This window comes from Clytia hemisphaerica, unplaced genomic scaffold (genome assembly GCF_902728285.1).
Source record: "Clytia hemisphaerica strain Z4C2 unplaced genomic scaffold, Clytia hemisphaerica genome assembly, whole genome shotgun sequence".
NCBI classification, from domain to species: domain Eukaryota; kingdom Metazoa; phylum Cnidaria; class Hydrozoa; order Leptothecata; family Clytiidae; genus Clytia; species Clytia hemisphaerica.
This window is the reverse complement of record NW_027104353.1, coordinates 550830-564864: the sequence shown is the minus strand read 5'-3', so window position 1 is coordinate 564864 and position 14035 is coordinate 550830. Positions and strand designations below refer to the sequence as shown.

General features: G+C 33.7%; 3 protein-coding genes across 3 annotated transcripts; 1 reads left to right on the top strand and 2 right to left on the bottom strand.

Annotated features, from left to right (window-relative positions):
* The first annotated feature begins 2483 nt into the window (after window positions 1-2483).
* LOC136818050 (G-protein coupled receptor 26-like) lies at window positions 2484-3876 on the top strand. Its single transcript, XM_067074413.1, has one exon. The coding sequence runs from the start codon at window positions 2680-2682 to the stop codon at window positions 3763-3765; it is 1086 nt and encodes a 361-aa protein (XP_066930514.1). The 5' UTR covers window positions 2484-2679; the 3' UTR covers window positions 3766-3876.
* Window positions 3780-8600, bottom strand: LOC136818052 (small ribosomal subunit protein mS26-like). Its single transcript, XM_067074414.1, has 4 exons — window positions 8400-8600; window positions 7579-7757; window positions 6962-7085; window positions 3780-4124 (listed from the first exon to the last, which is right to left on the bottom strand). Exons 1-4 carry the CDS (start codon window positions 8577-8579, stop codon window positions 3864-3866), a joined length of 744 nt encoding a protein of 247 aa, XP_066930515.1. The 5' UTR covers window positions 8580-8600; the 3' UTR covers window positions 3780-3863.
* A 719-nt stretch (window positions 8601-9319) lies between these two features.
* Window positions 9320-13173, bottom strand: LOC136818049 (uncharacterized). Its single transcript, XM_067074412.1, has 7 exons — window positions 12788-13173; window positions 12251-12512; window positions 11627-11972; window positions 11144-11371; window positions 10622-10768; window positions 10159-10307; window positions 9320-9625 (listed from the first exon to the last, which is right to left on the bottom strand). The coding sequence occupies exons 1-7, from the start codon at window positions 13108-13110 to the stop codon at window positions 9461-9463; spliced, it is 1620 nt and encodes a 539-aa protein (XP_066930513.1). The 5' UTR covers window positions 13111-13173; the 3' UTR covers window positions 9320-9460.
* Window positions 13174-14035: the final 862 nt, after the last annotated feature.

Below are 14035 nucleotides of genomic sequence, written 5' to 3'. Positions count from 1 at the left end.
GTTATACCTAATTTTTACTATCTTGACCCCTAACTTGCATTGTTCTTAAATTGTTCTTATTTTTGAGCCTCATTGTTCTTATAAAAAAATGTATTTTTGTTCAGTGGTCAAAGCAGTTTTTTTCTGTGAGACGGAAAATTTTTTGATATAGATAATTTGGTATACAGTGACACCTGCAGGCCCCACCATGGTTGGGGCTGAGGGTTAGAAAATTTTCAGATTTTTTAACCCCTAGATTGGCTAAAAAGGCACTAAAATTTATTAATTAAAACAACTCAGAATGTTCTTAAAATGCCTATCATACAGCGAAAATATACATCTATCTAAAATAGGTTGAAAAATAAAAATATATGAACGTCATAGTATGTATATACAAGGTATATACAAAACATGCTTGGAATCCAATTTTTAAAACCTTTGATGGAATTATTCTAGAGAATAAAATCACTATTTCTCGCTAAATAACCATTTCTGACTGAGATTGAAAACTTTGACAAAAATTTCTGTAAGACGGAAATCCGTCTGAGACGGAAGAACTTTGATCACTTAAACTTTAAAAAGGGGATTACTTATTCTGCAGTATACCCAAATTGTAAAACTTAAATGTTGGTCCTGGTTGTTGGCTTTTCAATGCGATTTTAAACACCTTTTCTTGTTTTAATTCGTGTAATCGAGTCATCAAATATCAATGTTAAGTAAAGTTAAATCTGAAGTCGATGTGGTAAACCCCGCTTCCGCTTCAAATTGATTCTCAGTGTAACCGTTGTAAATTGATAATCCGTCCTTGGCCCATAGTTCTTGAAATCTGACAGAGGTCTTCAGATGAACACAGTGCAGTCTCGAGAACCATCTGGTACACGCTTTTTTGATAAAATTTCATCATGTTTATGATGTTTATGACTATTAGCATGACTAATAGTTGATTTTTTGTCATTATTTTTCAACAGTGGAAAATTTTGTTTAGTTACCATTTTTTGCTTCAGGTGTGTATTTCTTATTAAATTTTGGTTGAATTTTGACCCTAACCTAAGAAAATACCCTAAGAATATTTTAGGATGATTTTCCCAAAAAAGTTAAGAATATCCATGATGAAATGAAAAAAACACCATTCTTATAAAAAAGCGTGTATTTGTATTTTATGATACTCCCAAATAGGTAACGTTTGATTCCTCTTATTTATGATAAAAAATTATTGCTCATTTTGAACGTATTTGAAGAATTGAATAATCTGTTGTCGCAACATCTATTAGCACTGTTCTCAAGCATAATATTTTAATGGATTGGTTTAAATTCGCATCATTAGCATTGACTAATGGTTGATTTTTTGTCATTATTTTTCAACAGTGGAAAATTTTGTTTAACTGTCGTTTAATTAGCTGATCAATATTTTATTGGCCTTGGTAAAAACGGAGGTCCTCCTACATAATAGCTTAATAGGGTTTTGTTACTGTTCTTAGTTTTTTCTACAAATTGCAATGTAATTTTCGAAATATTTTGTTAGATAATTAGATAAATATGAAAAATTAATAACAATTATATTTTTAAAATTTTTTTTATTGAACATAAATTATATATATATTTTTTATAGATTTTGATAACAAATTCTTTTATTTTGATAATTTATAGAAATACAATTGACAAATTTTTATCAAAAATATTTTCATGTTTTCCTCCGATGCAAGCACGTTCTCACACTCAGTTTATTATAAGAATAACATCAACCATTTTCAAACGTTCTTGACTTGATCGTCGGTTGAAAAATAAAATAGGGAACTTTTCTAAGATAGAATTTTTAGTGCAGCCTTAATGAAAGTTATGAATTTGTTTATTCACCTTTGCCATCATACCTTTCCATATCATAAAAGAGAATATCTTTAAAGTATTACATATGCTTATAAAAATAGTATACTTTCTTTATCAAAGTTAATCGAACGTGTGTGAAAAATTTGAAAATTATGAACTTTTAGTGTGAGATTGATATTCCTGATAAACGCTCTGTTGAAACAAGCTTGCCATCATCCTATAGTCAACAAAATGAATGATTATATTGAAAAGGGAAAACTTTTTAATGTATACCAATTAGTATCAATTTACAACATTTCACACCCATGGTTTCCACGTCCTTCCAAATGAAAACCGGAGATCATCTCGCTGTAACTGAAAACAAGGGAGAATTTGAAAATATTTTGTGAAGAAGGTTCAATATAAAGCGAAAATTGAAAAATAAAAAATGATGAAAAAAGAAATTAAAAGGGTCTCTCTTTCTTTAAACTTTCGCACTAAAATAACCCTTTTTGATGCAAATCAAAAACTTTATTTTCAGAAAAATCTTTAACTCCGTCGAGACGAACAGCTAATAGTGTAATCCAAGAATTAATTATTCTTTGAGGGAAACCGTAGAAACCGTCTAATTTGTTTGGGTTGAAACAAGGTCGTGTCCTCATGTCACCTGCGTTTCTATTTCTATCAAAGAAAAACAAGAAGAAGCAAATATATTAAACAGTTAAAACAAACGCGAAAAAAGTTTTCTTATGCTGTTTAATTTGAGCAGAAATTCGAGCCCGATGAAAAAAGGTTAAATTTTTATTAGTACGAGAACAAATATTCTAGACTGATGTCTTGGTGTTTTGAGATTATCAATAAAAAGAAAAACTGAAGATATATTCTTATCTGGTGAAGATGAAGTTACAGACGAGTAACCAGATCATTTTTGCAGTATTTTTGGGAGCCATCATTTTGATTGGTACGCTAGCTAATATTGTTGTGTTGTGTGTATTAGTAAAGGAAAGACAATTACGAAGAAACATCGCTAGTATCTTTTTGATTAATTTATTGATTATCGATCTTACAAACCTTGTATTCGTCATGCCTTTTTCGTTCGTTGCCATAGTATCAGCGTCTTGGAGACCACCCGTTGCATTACAAAAACTAAACGGATTTATGGGAACGTCTGTTGAACTGGCCTCGATGTTAGCATTAGCAGTTATCAGTCTAGACCGACTAGCCGCTGTGATGAAACCACTAGCTTATAAAGCTAGGATGACAATTTGTAAAGCGTCGCAATGTAACATTTACATCTGGGTGCAATCTATTGTTTTCTCTCTAGTCCCAGTCTTTTGCAACTGGTATACATTCAATCAAAGATACTTAGCATGTACTTTTTATTCATACAGTGAAGAAACTGGATTTTATATTTATACGGCTTTCCTGATTTCATGCAATTTCTTGCTATCTTTGTGCGTGATTTTAGCGACTTATTTGTACATTTTTCGTGTTGCACGCTCACACAATCGAAGGATTGCACGTGCTATACTACCAGTGAATATATTCAACATGAATCAAAAATCAAGACATGAAAGTTTTCGTCAACGTGAAATTCGAACAGCTAGTAAAATATTATTCGTTATTGGAGCTTTCGTTATTTGTCATCTACCATACGCATGTTTACGTATTTTGGAGTTGAAAGAACAAAACACAGACCATCTGGAAAGCATCTCAATGACATTAAGTGTGGCATCAAAATGGGCTTCATTTTCGAAAAGTTCATTTAACCCATTCATCTATTTTCTACAACAAAAACGATTCCGAAAAGCTTTCTCAAGAATTTTTCAACCCTCAAAAAGTTCACTGAATAGTAATTTTTCGAAACGTAGTTCACGCATGCGTAATACAGTGCAACCAATGGTAATTCATAGAAGTTCAATCTCAACACAAGAGAATGTTACCCAACAAAGAATTACTGTTACTCAATTTCAGAAGAAATGACATGTTATTTCAGATATTTCATTTGAGATATATTTTCTTAATATTTTTCTTGCAAAACAGTATGTACATTTCTATCATTCATTATCTTATAAAAAATATTAATTATCTTGACTTTCTTCTTGTTGTGGTTTTTGTGATCGAAAAATGAAATTCCACTCACCGCTTCCTTGTTGTATTCCACCCAGGGCGTACGCACTTGGATTGGCGCCCTTCCACCCGTCCAAATTACCAGGTGGTTTAGTAGAAATAATCTTTTCACCGTTGGTTTTCAAAGCGAAATTGTAGTTAACAGGATTTTCGAGTGCTTCTTCGATTTTTTGATCGAGGTTTTCTTTGGTAACGAACGACTTGCTTTCCTCCTGAAGATGATATTGGAAAGAAAAGAATTAACCATTAAAATGGTCCAATTTCAGGCCCCTCCTTTCAACCCGGAAAAACTAATGAACAATCACAAAAAACCACAAATAGACATGACAATTTTACGCAATTCCACAAAGAATCTGGTGCTTAATTAAATCTGAAATAGACAGCCTAGCTCTCCTATATCATTATCCTAAGTTTTTCTTAACATTTAAGTCATTCCATAAAAGTATTTTTATCAAAATTTAAAGTTTTTATATTACGTAAATATATTTTTAATTTGTGCAACCATCGACTTAAAATGATTTTCCGGCAAAATTTAGTATTCAAAGCAAGTCAATACATTGTGGTTTTTATTGTTGAGCTTTTTAATTTAAGTAGGAGTTGTTTTGGCGAGGTCAAAGATATATCTTAGTTTTATTTTTTCGTGATCCATTACGTGAAAACACTTCATGATATTGTTGGTTGAATGAGAGACACAATGTTTCATTAATTACCATCTGCCTGCAGGATATCTCGACCATCCGACAAAATAATATCTCTTATAAAGTTTTCTTTCTCATCCCTCGAAATAATGAAACATTGAGAAAGAAACGCAGAGGTGTTTCATTTGATTGAGAAACTATCAAGAGGTTAAAGATCCGGTAAAGCTCAAAAGACAAGCCCTTGTAAAGAAACTTTACAAACAAGTTACAGATTACATATCAAAATCAATGATGACAGGATCAAGACTTTTTTTAAATTGGTGTGCAAAGGTCATTTTTAAAACGATTTCAAAAAAAGTCCTTCAAATGACTCAACAAATCAATGAAATCAACAAATCATTCAGTGCACAACTCCAGTATAATGACTTAAAGTTTTAAACAACGGAGACACTCGTCAACACCATAATATGGCAGCAATTTGGAATTGTTTGAAAATAAAATTATGAGTTGGAAAATTTCGACCTTGCCATAAAAATTGACACCTCAAAATGTTACGTCATGAATAAACACCTCTAATATAATGAACAAATACCATGTGTTGGCAAGCGCTGTCTAGTGTGAGGAGTCTGCTAAATTGCGTGGGTTGCGTGGGTGCGTGGGTCAATATTTTTGCGTGGGTTAATATTTTGGCGTGGGTCATTTTTTTGCGTGGGTGCGTGGGTCAAAATATTTTTTGCGTGGGTCAAATTTTTTGCGTGGGTCAATTTTTTTTGCGTGGGTCAAATTTTTTGCGTGGGTCATATTTTTTGCGTGGGTCATATTTTTTTGCGTGGGTTATTATTTTTTGCGTGGGTAATATTTTTTGCGTGGGTCAAAATTTTTGAGTGAGTCACTATTTTTTTGGTGATTTTTTAGCTAACTCGATTTTTTTACCAAATTAAAACTTTCGAGTTAGCTAAGACGTTTTTTTTGTCAAATTTAAATTTTCAAGTTATCTTATACACAAATGTGTTGTGTATATATCTACTATAAACTAAACAAAGGCACACAATTTTTATGTAGTAACACCTTGTGGTTTATTTTACATAGCTGCACTTACTTACTATAACATTATACAGAATCAACACACACCCGTCTAATTTTTGTAGACACACTTCAGGATCACACTTTTGAATTTTAGCATGCTATATTTCAGGATTCCAGTGTCATGGAAATAAACACTATAACTTTAAGCAAAAAAATGAGATATGACCGCTTCTTTTCTTTCTATGGAATTTTTTCCTCCCTTTTCTCTTGCTTTGAAAAAAAGTACAGCGTCTTTATTTCGTCCAATTTTTTAAATTGGCCTTTAATGTACTTAAATCAAAGAAATTACAAGTGGGGTGGACGAAATAATTGACAACGATTAAATTGTTTAATAATCGGTCGCCTAATGAATATAACTTTTGTAGAAAAATTTTCAGATTTTGTCGCCATTTGCTTTGTTCTTTAACACTCAAAGGAAACCCAAAAGATTAAAGCGTGCTATAAGAAGCTATAAAGCTTCCAAAAAGATTTTATAAAGCTTCCTCTTATAAAACAACACTCCTTTGTTGGAAAAGTTCTTTCCGACCTCGTTTATTGGAACTAATTCACCATATTGTTATTCAGAAAGTACGGAACTGTACAGCTATGCAAAATAAACAAAATAAACCAAAACGTGCTATGTAAAACACATCCAACATTTTGGATGTGACCCGTTCGAATTTCAAGGGAAGGCATTTTTTCGAATTACAGAGAGAATTTTGACCCACACAAAAATTTTGACCCACGCAAAAAATAATGGCCCACGCAAAAAATATGAACGCAAAAAATTTGACCCACGCAAAAAATTTGACCCACGCAAAAAATATGACCCACGCAAAAAATTTGACCCACGCAAAATTTTTGACCCACGCAAAAAATATTTTGACCCACGCACCCACGCAAAAAAATGACCAACGCAAAAATATCGACCCACGTACCCACGCACCCACGCAACCCACGCAATTTAGCAGACTCTAGTGTGAGTACTACTCCTAATATTGTTTCTGGGAGAATTTTATAAGAAACTGTTAAAAAGATGTTTAGGAGCCCTTTTATTTAGTAGATGGCTTCAACTCCTACCCCATTTTATAAAAAAGGGAGGGCAGTACCATATAATACAATTGAAGACTACTTGGACCAAAGGTTGCTCAAAACATAGTAGCTATGAAATCACAGACTAAATTGGGTCCCAAATATAGCAAACAAAAGCTTCAAGTTTCCCACAAAAATATTGAAATATTTGTCCAAAGAAACAGGGATAATTTCCCCTAATTCAGTTAGCCCTTACAGATAAAGAAAGGGGCAAAAAAAAATTGAGGGGAAACAAAAAAGGGCAATCTACTCACGATTACTCTTAGTACGATATTGGTGTTTCGTTCTTTGATTTCTGCTTTTAATTGCTCTAGTCTTGTTTCTTCTTCTCTTTCTTGTAAACGAAGTTTCTCTTCGTCTAACAAACTTTGCTTCTCCCTGGAAATCAACAAATTTAAACCAACGTTAACTTATTGTTGGAATTTTCAGAACTACTAGTTCTTGTTTCAAGTAATATAAGAAATTGAAATGGTATGAGATTCATATAAATACCAGAAAGAAAAATCTGGAATATTTAGAAAAAGAGACCTTGTTCTTTGACATAAGCTGGGATCAGCGTAATTCAATAAAAAGTGTAGGGGTTGTAGTGAATGAACGATTTATATCCGAGAACATAATCATCAAGCCTAGGCAGGCATAGGGGGTTACGAGAAAATTCCTTCAAAGTAGTCAAAGAAAGGGCGTAGGTTTGGATTGGTGAGAAATCACAATATCTTTTGTTTAAAATAAATCAAAAAGCACTGAAGTTATACGTAATATTCTTTCAATAACTCGTGCCATGTTGTCCCTTTTCGTCCCTCCTCTCGTATGTGAAAAGAATCACCACAATAAAACCACCCGAATCTAATTCATAAAAAATACTCAAAAATACCTTTTTAATTTCAATTCTTCATTGCTTTTGGAGAGTATGGCGAGATTTTGTAGAGCTTGCTGACGTTCAGCCAACTCTCTTTGCACGAGTTCACCTTGAACGTCGTGTTTCTTCCGTTCTTCCGATTCGATCTCTTGTGTGAAACGATGTACCACACGCGCTACTGCTTCTTTGTATGGCTATGGATAAAAAATTGGCTCTTAAGTTATTGATAGATCGCATGTCACAATACCTGGAATCCACACTCTTGTCTAGGTAGGGGTAGGGGTACCCGAATTCCCTCACATGGTATTGGTTGACCCGGGCGAAAGAAGTTCTTTCATTTGCTAAGTGAATCAGGGTAATACGGTGAGCATTGAACTCGGACTTCTCAGACGGGAGTCAAGAGCAACGACCATTACACCACTGATCCCTTGATTAATTAAAGGGTTATTAATTTGCAGTCCCCAACCTATTATACACCCCTGTGTCACAGACCCAGTGGAAACCCAAACCTACGGGAAAATTTGGCCTAATTTCATCCCTGGTGGGAAAATACCCTACAAATTCAGCTCCATGGTAATTGACTTTTCACCCCCATTCAAAATTCAATGTAAATAAATTGCACTCCACAACCATCCCCATTGGCGTTTTTGAACTCAAAACACTAGAACTTCTACCAGGCTGTGAGACAGCGTTTTGTATATCCAAGTTATGCACAATAAACATTTCCTTGATAGGCTGAAACATTTTGAAACAAATATCGTCTCCAAATATGAAAAACCACTTTTCTTTGAATGTCATGGAAGCTAAATAGTGAGGGATAAGAAGGCTGCTAATACCTGTTGCCGAATAATGTCAGCTTCTCTTCGTTTTAACCTTTCCTCCAATGCCTCGCCTTGTAAATTCCGTTTGGACATGTCACGTTCAGGTTTCGGCTTCCGTCTCATTCGACAACATGACGTAGATATCATACGCGCATGCGCACGACAAGTTAATCCCAATTTATTTCTACATAACATTTTTCTCTATTTATTTATTTAGTTTCTGGAAAATAGAATGTAAATAGATTAGATGAATCAGAAAATAATAACTGTAGACTCAGTATACACAACTAAAACGCACATGTCTAGTCCGTGTACCTTCACCTGAATAATCGTTACTGACTTTCAAGGACAAACCTTTTGTATTCACGATCGAAAAAAAAACAAAATGTCTGTAAAAACTATATCCAGGTGAAAATGGACGGACTACAGTATATACAGTAATAAAAAATGATTTTTTTTCAGTAATTCTATGAAACATACTGTAGCTTCTAAATGTTTATTTCCACTACTATTACAAATTCAAACTAAAGCATGCGGAAATAAAAATAATTATCAAAAATAATGTTTTTTTACTTTTTAAAAAATTCGTAAATAAATATAATTAGTAAATTTCCTAAATAAATTCTTGAAAATTACAAAAGACAAATACTAGACAAATACATAGCATTCGAGTATAAAGAAAATTAACCGAGATATCAGTTCAATATTTGATTGGAGAATTTAACTTTTATTTATTTTTCAAATCAATCAATCAATCAATCAATCAATCAATCAATCAATCAATCAATCAATCAATCAATCAATCAATCAATCAATCAATCAATCGATCAATCAATCAATCAATCAATCATCAATCAATCATCAAATCAATCAATCAATCAATCAATCAATCAATCAATCAATCAATCAATCAATCAATCAATCAATCAATAAATCAATCAATCAATCAATGAAATATCAGATAATTCAAATCGTCATCACATAAATAATTCACTCATTCACTCATTCATTAACAAAACACAATCACCTCAAAAAAATAAACAAAACAAAACAGGACTGAAACAATTCCTTCAATTTTACAAATTGGCTAGGGTAGTACAAATACCATCCCAAGACCAAACATCGCAAGCAACTTTACGTAATTTTTGACCAACTTCACGTCTATTGGCCAATTGATCGTCACGTGATTTAGACGAAGGGTATAGGTATTCCAAAGCTGCAAACACTCTTTCCGGTAAAATCTAGATTGGAATAGTTGAATTAGTAAAGCGAGTTAAGAGGGTTTTGATCATCATACTATCTTCAACATTGCACAGATAATTAGCTACACAATTAAATTGCACAGAATCATTTGTCTTTCTTTCTCTCTTGCTCTCAGGTGCCTGATTAAGCCTCCGTTATCATCAATTAAATATTTTACTTTAATCGTAGAAATTTTAGCGAGAGTAATTTTAGCGTTTTAGCGAATTTTCCCTATTTTCCCTACGCCGAATCGCCAGATCGCTAAAATTTATCCGCGCGAAATTTCTGGTTATATTGCCTTGATACATTTTTATCAATATGAAGGGTTTCAGTGCAAAGAAATGCTAGAAAACGAAAGCAATCAATATTTCAAATATATTTTCAACTTTCAAAGAAATATTTTTTTGGAAGTAGCCTAATTATGCCTTCATTTGGACTACTTAGAAGAAAATCTTTAACCCGTCATTTTTCATTAGGCATCTGATGGTATTGATTTTTGAAGAAAAATACTTAAAAGTTGGATAGATCTTACCTTAATGAGATGTGCACCGTTGGCTGCAGAGTAATCACCTCCACTTTCCACTGGTAAATGAAGTAAATCTTCCAATTCTGGTTCTGTCTCCTTTAGCTTGTCCAAAACATCTTTGATACCCGAATGATATACACAGAGTGGCAGAACACCTGAAAAAAGAAAATCGGGGGGAGTTTAAATTTTTCCTACCGTCTTCATTACTCAGGAAAGGAGAGAGAAGTGGCCGCGCTGTATTTCATCAACGAAGTGACACATAAAAAGGTCGGATTTGAAAAGATGATTAGCGATAGGTTGAGACACTATGATTAAACTCTCTAAAAGAACAATAGCCTCGGTCCTGGTTTACTTTTTTCTATCTTTTACAGAAATATAGAAAGGAATCATTCGCATTGGCAAGCTTCCTTTCTATAATGTTACTTGTTCAAATAAATGAATTATTTTGGCCCTTGAGAACCGCACTTACCAGCAGACATGGCTTCAACGGAGACCATTCCGAAAGCTTCGGTGGCTTTAGATGTAACGAGGGAAATGGATGCCATGGGAAGCAATAAACCAAGTTCTTTGTGGTTTAAACATCCTGTCACCAAGATACGATCTGCTTGCTCTTGATCTATATCAAAACAAAGAAACAAGAGATTATCAGGAAAAAGGTTATTTTCAATATTTTTGTAGTTTTTGACTGGCTAAGAAGAACACTATGACTTTGGAGCTCCATCCATCAACCTGTTAGTCCCCATATAGACAGTTTTCATCATAATGAATGAAAGCCGTTAATATGTTGAGACAGGGTAATCTACAAACCCTGTCTTACCAGTAGTTTTACTTTGAAGGCTATTTCTTTTTTAACTCAAATTTACTACGCTGAAGGTATTTAGCCAATTATTGAAAAGTGTTATATCACTTGTAAAGTGGTCATATCATATAATCCACGATCATTAGAATGAATAAGCTTCGTTTCAATTTCTAAAAAAACAGGACTCCTTACCAAGTTTTTGGAATGTCTGATCAATATCTACAGACGATTCAAGGAAAGAGCAGCCGAGCTCATCAACACAGTGAGCAGCTGATTTGAATAATTCTTTGTTTCCTGTCACCATTGAGCGAATCATAATCTCGATGTGTTCTCTGTAAATACCAAAACCAACCAAGATCAAACGCATCTTGGGATATTTCTTGACCATTGTTGGAAACGTCATCAAAATTTCACCGATACCTGGATTAAAAGGTTTTCAAAAACTCAATGTCAATATAGAAGGACTACAAATTCATGCCACAAGTTAATGTTAAGAGTTCAATAAAGTAAATTCAGGATTTTGTGAGAAATACGGTTGTCGTGAAAATTATTCGTTCAAATCTATATAAAAGTGCGAAAACGTACGACTTCAACAGTTTTAAAATTCTACTAGTAAGCTATAGGAAATGTTCTCAAAAACTGAAGTACCAATATGATGGATAAACAAAAATGTACCTTTAGTGTAAAGGAATTTTCCGAAGAAAATCAGGACAGGTTCATCTTCAGCGATGGTTGGGAATTTCTTCAAAATGTCTGAATCGACAACACGTTGGTTACAATCTTTGGACATTTCCACCAATTTGTTATGAAAATCTTGTGTCGTGTTTCCTTTCTCTGGTAAGGTTACTTTTGAAGCGTCACGGCCTGTTCCGTCGGCGTTAACATGTTTTTCACACAATTGTAAGAACTTTTTGCTGTTTGTGTCGATGCTTGTGCAAAGGTCGAAAACGTCAGGGTCCATACCTGGGGGGACGATAACCAACTTCTTTGAAAGATCCATGTCTGGGAAAGTTGATAACACCTAAAACGAAACAAAAGGGTTTTTCACATCCAGCCTTATTTTAACAACTGTTTAAAACAAATTTATATTCATTACAATGGCGAACGTCAATAGATTTGGCGAGCATTGTGAGAATGCTCTCTCTTGCTCTTGTAATATTTACTCAACTCATTGTATATTATGAAAACGAAGATCTAACCAAATATCACACCAAGGGAAACTAATTCGGGCCTCAAACCCTGGAGAACCAAACCTATAGGAGTAAAACACAATGGGATTACGAGCTATTGAAAACCTACTTGATCAACAACGTGTTGGGTTCCAGCAATGACTTTATTACTAGCTTCTATAGCTTCAACGGCGTATGGCATATATTTCGGAAACTTCTTTAAGATGAAGGTAATAGCACTGCCATGGATTTTGATGTCGAATGGAATGTCGAGGCCTTCTAACCCTCTTTTGACGTTGATAGGCTGCAAGAGAGCATGGTTAGACAAAACTTTATCAACCTTCCATCGTGTGCAGACGTCTTTGACTGCCTTTGCCATCATGTTGATATGTCTGTATAAACGAGAATAATAAGTTATGTATACTTGGCGAGTTATTCAGCTATTAGTTATTTAGTCCTCTCATTTGCATGCCGGCTAGTTTACATACAAACTTTGTCACAACTAAGCAAAATATATTTTTGAAGCAGCGACTATTGCGACATTCAGGCCGAAAGGTTCTTTTTTATACAGACACCTTGCATTTGCCATATTACTTTGAAAAAAGTGTTTTTACGGACGCTTCGTTTAAAGTATAAATGAATATCATGAATACATTATACAAAATACCTTTCGATCTCTTCATCAGTGAAGTTAGGGATTGTTTTAGTGGTGTATCCTTTGTATTCATCGTATTGATAAACGGGGAGAAGGTCAGCAATGTCTGGCAAAATGACACGAACTTTACCAGGAGCCACTTGCTCTTTGGGCAACTCGTCATTCTTGGTGTAGAATTCGTCAACCCAATCATAAGTCCCAGCATCAGGATCCTGGCAGAATATGGTGATAGCATGGTTTTGTTTCTTCCATTGCATTGCTACATTGCAACTGTAAATATTGGAGCCTGTTCCACTGAGTAAGAAGCCGTGCACAATCAGAATATGTTTCGACATTTTGTTGCTTTATTATTAATTTTAACTGGTAAATTCTATAGAGAAAATTAAAGGTTTCTTTACCCTTTCCTAGAGAAACTAAAGGCAGTAAAAAGCATTTTTAAGCCATTCATTCTCTAACTCATAAGACTAAAACATCTATCATCAAATCAGAACTTGACAAAAAGTGTACAGCAAAGAAATTCTACTTCTTTATTTTTCTTCCTCATCACTAATGTAATCTTACGATAGAAAGTACATTCCAAAAAATACAAAGTGTTACCTTAAGTTGTCAAGGTGACACAGAAAGTTCTTAACAAAGTATTTTTAAAGAGACACGCTAAAACACTCTAACAGACAACACACTAAAGATCCACAACAAAAATTCATTTTTTAATAATGTGAAAAGGAATGGACAATAAAAAATTATGGACCTATGAGTGAGTTATATATCAAGTCTGTTACGAAACAAACTGTTATGTAAATATGGAAAGTGAACCCATCATTCAATTGATCATTTTATTAATACCATACGAACCCTCCATTAAAGTATATTTATCAACAGTTTATATGATAGAGGTTGTCTCTTATCTCAACATCAACCAACAACCCATCATACTATGAAAGAAAGAAATAGGTTTGTTACACATAAACACACGACATAAAAGGAAACAATTTAGTTTCACTTTAATGAGACCAACAAATCAATTATATAACGCATTAAAAATAACTGCTATAATTGCTCATTCCCGTACACGTCTCGTATCCAACATACCTCTAAGTATTCCTTTTTTGGACAACAAACTCCAAAAAACAAGACACAGGAATATACTCGAAGTTAACTTTATTTCCGTGAAATCAAAAAAAGGAAACAAACATAGCATCATGAAAATGAAACTAGATGAGGTTGACAAAATCAAGCATAAACATATGATAATCCTTGAAC